The sequence below is a fragment of the Bos mutus genome, chromosome 10, assembly GCF_027580195.1.
Source record: "Bos mutus isolate GX-2022 chromosome 10, NWIPB_WYAK_1.1, whole genome shotgun sequence".
Classification (NCBI taxonomy): domain Eukaryota; kingdom Metazoa; phylum Chordata; class Mammalia; order Artiodactyla; family Bovidae; genus Bos; species Bos mutus.
In genome coordinates this window covers 97,390,517-97,402,152 of record NC_091626.1, presented here as the reverse complement: position 1 = coordinate 97,402,152, position 11,636 = coordinate 97,390,517, and the positions used below count along the sequence as shown (strand labels likewise).

General features: G+C 53.0%; 1 protein-coding gene across 1 annotated transcript in view; it reads left to right on the top strand.

The window, feature by feature from the left end:
- The first annotated feature begins 322 nt into the window (after window positions 1-322).
- Window positions 323-11,636, top strand: part of TMEM63C (transmembrane protein 63C) — a 35,784-nt gene continuing 24,470 nt past the window's right edge. The window contains exons 1-5 of the mRNA XM_070378552.1: window positions 323-472; window positions 999-1,078; window positions 1,428-1,509; window positions 5,896-5,933; window positions 11,237-11,379. Coding sequence (XP_070234653.1) covers window positions 323-472; window positions 999-1,078; window positions 1,428-1,509; window positions 5,896-5,933; window positions 11,237-11,379 — 493 coding nt within the window. The remainder of the gene's footprint in view (window positions 473-998; window positions 1,079-1,427; window positions 1,510-5,895; window positions 5,934-11,236; window positions 11,380-11,636) is intronic.

Sequence of the window (11,636 nt, the reverse complement as noted above, 5' to 3'; positions counted from 1 at the left end):
CTCCAAACTGAATATTTTCTCCCTGAGACCTTTGTGAGGTTTGTTCAAGAAAAACATCACAGAGGTGGAAGTAGGAAGGCCCACCGGATGTGCGTTTACTAATGCATCTGGGCTATTCTGCCATCTCGGCCCTGGGTTTGAGGAAGTTGGTCTCTTACGGGACAGGCCTGCGTGCCGTCTGAGGGCTGAGCTTGCCTTGACCAGTTATAAGCTCAGCGTACCCCTCCCAGCTCCCCGACAGGCTTCTGTATCCTGCACAGTTTGGGGGAGGGGGGCCTCGAGTCTGACCTGGGGACCCCTCTCCAGCAGGGAGCCTCCCAGGATGACTGTCTTGCCGAGCAGCCTGAACATGGTGGGAAAGCCCCGGAACTTCACGGTGGACGACTGCTTCAGCTCTCGGAACACTGTCCTAAAGGGGCAGCCCTTTGGGGGCATCCCTACTGTTTTGTTCCTCAACATCATCTTGTGGGTGGTGAGTGCTGGGCACTGCGGAGGGCAAACCAGAGGGGTCTCACTGGGGCACATGGTCCAGCTTTCCCAAGGGATACAAGGGCCCCAGCTGTCTGTAGTTGTGTCCCACCAGCCACAGCGGCGGGAACCAACTGAAGGTCAGCCTGCCCAGGGCGGCCCGGGGCGGGTGCACCTTGGAGAAGAGGGGTCTTTGGGTACAGCCAAATCCCTGATTCTCTTTCTTGCACCCTTGTCCGAAGGTCCCCCCTTGGCCAGTGCCCTTGAGCCTCCCATCTGGCCCCTTGATGGTTTCTTCAAGGAGACCTCTCGTTCATTGTTCTAAACGTGCCACCTTCATTCAACCAACTCTGAGCAACCCCTCTGTGCCAGGATGCTGCTGGGCACTGGGCCTTGAAAAAGGCATGACCCCTACCCTGACAGAGCTGGCCACCCAGAGGGGAGCCCTTGGGGCCCTCACCCTTGGGAATGCAGGGGTGAGTCGAGGGGAAGGCGTCTGTGAACACTCTTGCCCCTTTCCTGGCCCGCAGGTCATCGTCTTGGTTTATTCCTTCCTCCGGAAAGCCGCGTGGGACTACGGGCGCCTGGCTCTGCTGATACACAATGACAGGTGAGGAGGGGCCGGGGTGGGGATCCAGCTTCCTCGGGGCATGTGCTGCCACGACCAGGACACGGCTCTGACCCGTGCCCAAGCCGCACAGGTGTCAGCAGGTGGCATCTCATTACCACCCCCACCCCGCTCGTCCCTCCCAGCACAGAGGTGACTTCCGGAGGGCAGCCCTCTCTGAACCCAAGGCCACTCTTCTCAGGTCTCAGACAGTCTGGATCATGATTCCCCAAAATGCCCAGAGCTGGTGTGTCTGCTCCTGGGCGGGAGGGGCCCCGGGAGTGGGCAAGACAGCGAGGCAGGCGCCTAAGAGCCTCCTCTCCTTGTCCACCTCCCCTTTCCTGGCCGGCAGCCTGACCTCACTGGTCTATGGGGAGCAGAGCGAGAAGACGTCCCCCTCGGACATCTCCCTGGAGATGGAGCACAGGGACAAGGTGGGTCCTGGGGGGCCGGCGCGGGGAGGGCGGGGGCGGGCGCGCTGGCGTGGGGAGCGCGGGAGCGGGCGCGCTGGTCCTGGACAGGCGGCCCGGGCACGCGCAGGACGCGCCGGCTCGCGGGCAGGGGCCACAGCACACGCTCCCGGCAGCCTGACCTCGGACAAACGCCTCAACCTTGCCAAGCCTGTTTCCCCAGCGGAAACACAGAGACTTGACCCCAGCTGCCTCCTGGGGCGCAAGAGAATGGTGGTGGTTAGGGCACATAGGATAAAGGCAGCAAGGGGTCCCGCCACGCGACGGGCGGAGCTGACGTGCTCTGCGTGGCGCCCAGGGCTGGGTGGTCTTGAGCGGAACTCAGAAGAGAGGTCTGGCTTGCCACCTCCACTCCTCACCCCCTTCTCACCCGTGGCTCCCACCCAGACAGCCCCGGGGTCACACACAGCCCCAGGTCACGAAACCCAAAGGCCGCTCCTCGGTTCGCTTCTCATCTCACCTCTCAGAGCCGCCTTCCCTTCTTGAACAGAGGAAAGCACTTCCGGCTGCTTCCGTGGCATCCTGCTCTCCGGGATTTCCCTCTGTCGGTGCTGCCTCCAAGCCAGGAGACTCCCCAGCCCCAAGCCGTGTCATCCATACTCACTCACGACTTCAGTTCTACACGAAAGTGAAAGTCGCTCAATCAGGTCCCACTTTTTGCGACCCCATGGACTATATAGTCCATGGAATTCTCCAGGCCAGAATACTGGAGTGGGTAGCCTTTCCCTTCCTCAGGGGATCCAACCCAGGGATCAAATCCAGGTCTCCCACATTCTTAACCAGCTGTGCTACCAGGGAACCCCAAGAATACTGGAGAGGGTAGCCTATCCCTTCTCCAGCAGATCTTCCCGACCCAGGAATCAAACTGGGGTCTCCTGCATTGTAGGCGGATTCTTTACCAACTGGGCTATTAGGGAAGTCCCCAGTTCTACATGGATCCCTCCTAAATTCCTATCTCCAGCTAAACCTTCCTCTGAGCTCTGGCCCCATTTATCCAGTGGCCTTCAAAATATTGTAAGGGCATTTCGGATTCAATATGCTGTGATTTTCACCCCCACAACCACCTGTCCCTGGACCCCTGGTCTGACTCTTCCCATCACCCACTCAGGTACGTGTTGCTGCTCTCATCCAGGCCCCTGGGCATGGCTGGCTTGTTACCTAATTGTGTCGCTTGCGCCTTCCCAGTTTTGTTTCTCTCCACCTCTCCCACCACCCCTCAGTCCAGCTTCCATCAGTCTTTGGTTTGGGTGAGCATGGTAGCCTCTAACCAATCTCTTTTGGTCCACGCGTGCCCCCTACTCCATCCAGAGTGAACTCCATGAACAGGGACACAGGGTCCCCTGTGTAAGCTTTCAATGGCTTCCTAATGCTCTTGGAATCAACTGCCATGGGCTTGTGGTTGGGCCTCTTGCCCACCTGTTCCATCTCTCTTTTTCCTCCCGACTGCCCCACCCTCCACCACACTGGCCATCTTTCTGACCCTCCTTCTCGCCTCACACCCATCACCTGCTCTCCCCCTCCCCACTGGCCCCTCTCTGGCTAACACACCCACGCTCTGTTCAGATTTCAGCTCAAACACTACTTTCCCGGGATCCTTGTCCGCTCCTCTGGATCCCAATCTCTTGTTTTAGCCTCATGGAAAACGCACTCCTTCTCTTCAGTGCTCTTAGCCCAAACTGTGACAATTCCCTGTTCTGCAATCAGTCAAGTGTTCCCACTTCCCCCCTCGAGACCAGTGTCGTCTGGTCTCACTTGCCATTGTCCCAGCATCTGGTCCACCCTGCCATGTCATTAGTATCTGATACATATTTGCTGGAGGCAGGGAGTAGGTAGAGCCCTATTCCTTCCATTTTCATCCCTCCAAGAGACCCAGTCCCTTTCCTTGCCAAGACCTGCCCCAGGCCAGGCCAGGAGCCTCAGACAGTTCGTGTCTTGGAGGTTTCCTCTGTCGAATGAGGTCACACCTACCTTGCAAGGTGATTCTCAGATTTACCTTTGGAAACATCACTTTGCCTTTGTAGTGGTTTTTTCCTGCACAGTGACATTTTATTTTAAAAATATCTAGAAGATAAATCATTATGGCAGCAGTGGAGCAGTCAAACAGATGAGGGTATAAATTACACACAGAGGGAGAGTATGGTGAGGGGTCCCAGGCAGGCAGCGAGCCCCTAGCCTGGCTGAGTGGCATGAGTGAAGCCAACCGGTCTTCCCATAGTGCCGTGAGCAAGTCGGGACAGGCGTGGCAGGATCGGGGAGGATGGGGCCACCGAGGTGGGTGGACTGACCACTGTCACTCAGTCTTTCCAGCTGAGCAGGCTCCTGGGAGCCTGTGACCATTTCCTCAGGGCGGGGAGAAGAGAGAAGATACGTCTGCTTCTTAGGCCCGCTGTTTGGCTGCAAAGGTTTCAGAATGGTTTATGCCTTTCAGAGCTATGGTGTGTATGCAGGGAAGTGTGTGTGTGAGAGAGAGAGAGAGAAAGAGAGAACGGATCCACACATGGTCACTCACACAGCTGTGTCCGTGCACTCTGCACGAGTGTATAGACCACACTTCCACTCTCGACCTCTGCCCTTTCACTCATGGTCCTCCGCTCCACACAACCACGAGGGTCTGTCAGCAAGCCTGCCTGCTGTCTTAATGAACTGAGAGCTGGCCCAACGGTGGGTGGTGGGGAAAGGCTCTCCATGTGGGGAGGGGTGGCCAGCCTTGAGAGTCAAGCCCAGTTTTGTCTAGCAGTTAACCCCCTGCCTTAGACTTGCCCAGTCTCCACTGCCACCATCGTACCCTGTCCCTTCATTGCTCTGCCTCATACCCAGGCCTTTATCCCTATTTTAGTTCCCTAGGTCATAGCTAGGGGAATGATTCCCCCAACAGGCATTCCCACTGTCAACCCACCCAACACAGCGAGGAGGCCTGGAAGGTGGGCCTTACACCGAAGGTAGCAAGGAACTTCCTTTTGTTTCGTGTTTACCAGCCTCTCCTTGCTTCCTTTTGGGAAATGTGTTGTTCTTCAGTCGCTCAGTCGTGTCCAACTCTTTGTGACCCCATGGACTGCAGCACACCAGGCTTCCCTGTCCATCACCAACTCCCGGAGCTTGCTCAAACTCATGTCCATCAAGTCGGTGATGCCATCCAGCCATCTCATCCTCTGTCACCCCTTCTCCTCCTGCCTTCAATCTTTCCCAGCATCAGGGACCTTTCCAAAGAGTCGGCTCTTCACATCAGGTGGCCAAAGTATTGGCGCTTCAGCTTCAGCAACAGTCCTTGCAATGATTATTCAGGGTTGATTTCCTTTCAGATTGACTGGTTTGATCTCCTTGCAGTCCAAGGGACTCTCAAGAGTCTTCTTCAGCACCACATTTTGAATACCTATTCTGTAATCCACGTGGTTCAACTGAGAGGTGGGCTGCCCAGTTCACTGATGTGCTCATGACCCAAATGGGGTCAATCAGGAACTGCAACCTTTTCTAAGGTTTTGCCAAACCCTCCGGAATCTCAGAAGCAAGCATGCATCAGAGCAATTTAACTAGCTGCCACATCTGGTGGCTTTTACAGCCATCGCCCTCTACCCATCTTAGCACACAGTTCCTAAGCTGACCCCTCTCCAGGCTTCCCCCCGCCCCGAGTCTCTGGCCAAGGCCACCTTTTCCCGTCACCCGGGAACTCCAGACAGCAAGACCCTGAGAGAAAGGCATAATCGACAGGACTCTCAGGTGCAGAAGAAGAAACCAGCTCCCGCTCACAGTTATAACAAAAGGGTGATGTGTGGCCTGAGTGTGGAGAAATTAGAGGTGTCTGTTTCAGGTCCAGCTGGATCCAGGAAATCCAGCATTGCCACCAGGATCCCTCTCTGGTCCTTCTTCATCTGGCTGGGCTTTTGTCACAGGCAGACTACTGCGTGTGGCATCAGAGACTCACCAAGCCCCTCCAGGCAGCCTGGTGTTGACCTAGAGGCAAGAACCCAGAAGAAGCCATGCCATGTCAGTTCCCTTAAGAGCGCTCTGTTTGGCCCCACTTGGGTCATGCTCCTGTTGGTCAACTGGCAGGAGCCTTCCTGAGGGACAGCCCACTGGGCCACATGCCGGGGGAGGGGCATTTCCCAGAGCGAAGCAGTGAGAGACAAACAGAAAGCAACTGATGTCCACCCCAGAGTGCCTTCTCTCCCTCCAGTCCAAGGCCCCCCCCAGGCCCCCACTTCCTGTCACAGGATGCCCGACTTCCCGAAAGACATCCCCCTCAGCACCGATTCCCGTCCGGGCCTTGCCTGGGGAGGAAGCCCCGGACACTGCCTGGCTGTCTTGGACGTCCCAGCGCTGGGTTTCTCACACTTTCTCTCCTTTCCCCCCCAGGGCTTCTATTCCTGGTTTTTCAACACCATCACCATGAAGTAAGTGCCTGAATTTTCTGAGCCGCGGGGCCTCATCTGCTGGAGGGTGGGGGGCGGGTCTCCTTCCCCACAGGACTGGACCTGGGGCCTGAACTCTGTGCGCCAGCCTCCACTCCCCACTCCCGGCCGCCCCCCGCAGCCCAGCCTGGGGAAAAAGGATGCTTTCCAGTTGGTGAAATGGAAACTGGGGGGTGCCCGCAGCCCGTTTTCCCTCTCCCACAGTTCCCAGGAAAGGACCCCTTTCACAGGCTTGTAAAAATGCTTTTATGAGGGCCACACGAGGAAAAAGAAGTCCTTCCCATGTGTTGTTTGCTTTTCTCCTGTGAACGTCATTCCTCGTATTTGCCGAGGTGGAAAAAACCAAAACCACTGGAGAGAAGGGCAGGCCTTGTCTCCCAGCCTCTGTGCCCACTCTGGAGGGATAACCCCTGGCCCACGGCATCTTCTGGATCTCTTTAGTGTCAGACGCCCTTGGCAAGAAGAGAGACCCCCCCGCCAGGCCTGTCATCTCCTGATTGCCTCATCCCAACCAGTCTCTGACTCTTGTCAGAGCTCTCTCTCTCTACTGCATGAACACGTATGTGCGTACACACTTACTTGTGTGCACACAGCTCTGTCTCCATCTCAGAGCCCTGTATGTTCCTGGGTGCTCCCTAAATAGCTCCCATCCAGCCTGCTCTTCTCGTCCTTTGACCCCCTCCTCCAGGGTCCAGCCTTGCCTGGGATGCCTGCCTTAGGGGGCTGCCTAACTGCTCCTCAGAGGCCACTGCACAGGGGTCCGCCTGGACCTGCTCATTTGGTTCTTTGCCAAGGCTCTTAGAGTGTCTTCCATCGTGTGTCTCCACGTCCACCATTCAAGAGCCTTGCTGGGAGCGTTCAGATATTGCCCCCAGACCCCATCCCAACCCACACGAGCCACACCGGAGCACCTCTCTTTCCCCAGACCTGGGACCCCCACAGGGGTGCAGGGCATCCTGACTGGCCCTTGGGAATCCAGAGCTGGCCTTGGGACTGGCAGTCTCTGGTGTTTGAGCCCCAGCCCTGATGGAGGACTCCCCATGGTCTTGGCCTTTCTTCTTCCTTTATCTTTCACTGGAGTCCCCAGGAAGTGATACAACTAGTTTGTGTGGGGGTTAGGACCCTTAGCCCCATGTTGGGGAGTGGAGGGAAGACTTTTATTTCCTGGCACTTTCTCTAGTTTTGCTTTATTTTGAAAAGCATGTGCAAGCTTGCATAAATGCAGTTTCATTAAGAGAAACATAAAAGTTCACCTGCAGTCTCTCATCCATTTCATGACCCTCCCTTCCTGCAGAAGCCAAAGACCCAGGGCACAAAGCCCACTCAGTCTAATCAAAAACACAAAGGTTAACCAGACCCACAACACAGAAGTTCTCACAAGAAGCACATAACTGCTGTGCAAAAGGCATTTTGGAGAATGAGAACTTAATTCCAATGTCGGGGTTTGGAAGAAGCATGGTTTTGAGCGAGGCCCTGAAGAATGGGAAGAATTTTGGTCATCGTGATATGGAGGGCTCAATCAGAAATTAAGGACTCTTGGGGCAAAGATTTGAGGTGGAGATGGCAGAGAGTGTCCAGAGATGGTAAATCTTGTGGTGTGCTAGAAGCAGGAGTACATAGAAAGAGACGAGATAAAAGATTGGGCCGGAAGGATCAGTGGGGATCTTGACTGCCATCCCGAGAATCTTGGCTTTTGACTTAGAGGCAGCAGAAAGACAGTGCCTGTTTTTGAGCAGGAAACTCAGGATGATGTCTGTTTGTAGGCAGAAGTTTGAGGGGTGAATGGCAGTTGGAAGAGGCCAAAGGCAATGCAAGCAGCTAAGAAGGCTTTCCCAGTGTCCAGGTGAGAGGTGGTGATGACCAGGGAATTGACGTGGAGGAGACATGGGAAGGGAGGCTCTGGGCGACTGTCAACGGGTCGTGGTTTCCACCTGGCTTCCACCTGGTTAGGAAAGAGGAAGAAGTCGAGGTCTTGTTTCTGGGAAGGGCGGTGATACCATTAGGTGGAAGGTGAGGAGATAGAATGAGTTGGGAAATTGATAACACAGAACCAGGGCAAGTATGGGAATTGATGGTCAAGCTATTGAAAAACAGAAATAAAGCTTAGGAGAAAGGTTGGAGCTGGAAATTTAGACTTGGGATATGGGAGCAAAGAGGTTGTGGTTGAAGTCATGGGAGCAGATGGTTCACCCAAGGGATCAAGATAAGAAAGGATGTGAGGGAGAGAATAGCTGGGGCAGGAGGAAAAGGCAGCATTCTTTAGGGCAGCAGCTCGCTGTAACCAGGCAGGCACGAGGCTCCAGACATGGTGTGCTCTGCAGCCTCCAACCCCACGAGCCGGACTAGAACGAGTGCTCAGGAAAGGAAGTCGACTTTGAAGACTTGGGTCTCCCCTGGGAGGGCAGGTCCAGCATGAGGAGACGTCCAAGGAGTAGAGGCTGAGAAAGGAAGTCACCTTTTTTCAAGAAGTGGGTGGGACCGGGATGTAAGGATATTGGATGGAACTCGAAGGGAAGCTGGTGAAGGAGCTTCCCAGATGCTTGAGGAGCTTCTCGGGTTTTTCTAAGACTGAAACATGGACACTTGAACCTGGCTGTCGTTGAAAGGGAAGAAGTTGGGGTGGCTGTAGAGAGAGGAGGCCTTAAAGGTGAAAGAGAAGGATGCCAGGTACAGCGAGTCTCCAGTAAGAGGTAGAGGACAGGAAGCGATTCAAGCAGAGACAAGAATTCATCATGAGTAGGAGAGAGGGTGGTGCCTGGAACGTCATGGGGGCTGCACTTTAAAGAACGGTGGGAAGAGGACAGAGTTGAATAGAGGAATATAGATAGGCTCAAAAATTCAGGCTTCCCTTAGAACTGTAACATAGGCTGCTGAGTATAGCCTGGGTTTTCCGGTGCAGATGGAGCAATGAGCCCAGTAGGGGCAGAGGGAATTGCTAGTCCAGAAACGATATTCTTGTGTTCTCGGTCCCATCTGCTCTCGCTATCTGATTGGAGGCTCTCACCCTGCCTCAGGCACACTATTTATATCATGTGAGCAGATCTGGGCACCCCAAGCCTGCAGGGGGATATTCCCCTCATTCTCCCTTCTCACCACTCCTCATCCACCCCATTCTTGGGATTTAATTCTCAAATGCAGGGCAGGAAGTGTTTTAACAGCTTGAAGTTTAAAAAAAAGGTTGAGAGCTCTAAATTACTGAAATGGTGATATTGAAAGCCTTGAAGACATGCTGTACATTGTAGTATTGTTGAAAAATAAACCTGAATATTGGACTGGATGCTATAAGTTGCATACCACCTTCAAGTCTGATCAGAGGGCAAGGGTGAGTAAACTATGGTACGTGCACCAATGGCGGGGCAGGTGTGCACCTTGGGGCTAAGTGTGAACTAAGAATCCACAAACAGGCCATTGTCACCATTATTACTGTGCAGTTATAAAAATATTTAGACAAAATGTTAAACTGTTAGAAAACACTTAAGATTAAATATGGAGAAGGCAATGGCACCCCACTGCAGTACTTTGCACTCCATGGACAGAGGAGCCTGGTGGGCTGCAGTCCATGGGGTCGCTGGGAGTCGGACACGACTGAGCGACTTCACTTTCACTTTTCACTTTCATGCATCGGAGAAGGAAATGGCAACCCACTCCAGTGTTCTTGCCTGGAGAATCCCAGGGACGGGGGAGCCTGGTGGGCTGCTGTCTATGGGGTCGCACAGAGTCAGACACGACTGAAGTGACTTAGCAGCAGCAGCAGCAGCCAGATTAAATGTGAAATGAAGGAAAGTGGGAAAAAAGTGAAAGTGTTAGTCGCTCAGTTGTGTCTGATTCTTTGTGACCCCATGGACCGTAGCCCACCAGGCTCCTCTGTCCTTGAAATTCTCCATGCAAGAATACTGGAGTGGGCAGCCATTCCCTTCTCCAGAGTATCTTCCTGACCTAGGGATCGAACCCAGGTCTCCCACATTGCAGGCAAATTCTTTATCATCTGAGCCACTAAATGCTGTTTATCCTACAGTCACTAAGGTAAACCAGTAATATAATAAGAAACTAAAGGAAATTGACCAAAATGATTAATACCCATTGTCTTAGGTTTGATGAGATTGTAGGCGAATGATTTTCTTCTTTCGTATTTTCCGAAGTTTCTATTATAAGCATGTGTTGCTTTTAAAATTTTTAACTGGAGTTAACAAACATGCAGAGATGTGCCCAAAAAATAGATGTCCAGCTCAGTTATCACAGCCTCCCTCCTGATAAAGATTAGAGCATTGCCAAGACCCCAGAAGCTCTCCTCCTGCACCCTCCCAATCTCCTAGCACCTCCCTGCTCTGCAGAGGGAACCAGCATCCTGACTTCTAACTCTTCAGTTCAGTATCGCCTGTTTTTGAACTTTGTATGTAATGATAAGGCATGTATTGTTTGTGTGTGTCCTCTTTCACTCCGCATTACGTGTGTGGGGTTCAGCTGTGCTCATCCATCTTTATCTGTGTATAGTGTTACATTGCGTTCATGCGTAATGTGATGTATGCAGCTCACTGCGTGTGTATTTCATTCTTGTGTCCATCCCACCTTTGATAGACATTTAGGTTCTTTCCAGTTTGGGGCCATTACAAATAATGCATCTCTGAGATTCTCATCCTTGTCTCTTAATGCCCATGTGCATGTATTTCTGTTGGTTTTAAACCTAGGAGTAGAATTGTTAGGCCATAGGGTGTACATATAGTCGATTTCTATGGATAATGTCAACTGTTATCCAAAGTGGCCTTGCCAGAGTCAGTACCCATGAGTATGAGAGAGCTCCCAGCACCCCACACCCTCACCAGCACCTCCTCTCAGAACCTGCCTCACCAAGTTTCCGATGCTGACCAGTCTGGCAGTATGGAGTGATAGCTCATTGTCGTTTGAAGTTTTTAGCTCATTGTGGTTTTTAAGGAGCAGCTTTTTGAAAAATAGGATGAATCTTGTTATCACTAACGGTTTGTTCAGTACCTGTACCATGGCAGGCACGAGGAATGTTTGAAGAAGCAATAAAAGAGGAAATCAATGCCTGATTTAAGAGTGCTTCTGGATTCCCAAGTGCGTTATCTGCAGCCTCTTTCTTTGATACGCCTATGAAATTCAGTGAAACCCATTTCAGGCCTAACAAGTTTTGAGAAGAGGGATGTTTCTGAAGATGAAGACACGGGCATGGGGCGGTCATTTCCTCGCCCTTTGCTCCCTCAGCCCCTGACTTGAGTTGTGGCCACACTGGCCCCTGAGCAGTGTCCCCATCTCTGTGTCTTCTCCAGGAATGAAGATCTGATTAGCAGGTGTGGAGACGATGCCCGGATCTACATCATGTTCCAGTACCACCTCATCATCTTTATCCTCATCCTCTGCATCCCCTCCTTGGGCATCATCTTGCCTATCAACTACACTGGAGATGTTCTGGGTATGTGGAGCTCTGTGGACCCTGAGCCCAGCCTGCTAGACCTAAGAGGCAACCCAGCTGGTGGGACAGAGCTTGGGGCTTGGGCATCTCAAACTCTAACTTCTAGTTGCACTTCTCAGGATTAGTTATAGGACCTTAGGCAACCTGTGCTTCTGGTTCCCTCACGTGGAAACCACAGGTGATACCTCTCTGGGTACCAATTTGGCCCAGGGTCTGGCGCAGAGAAGGCAGATAGTGTAATTCAGTCTAAGACCGAA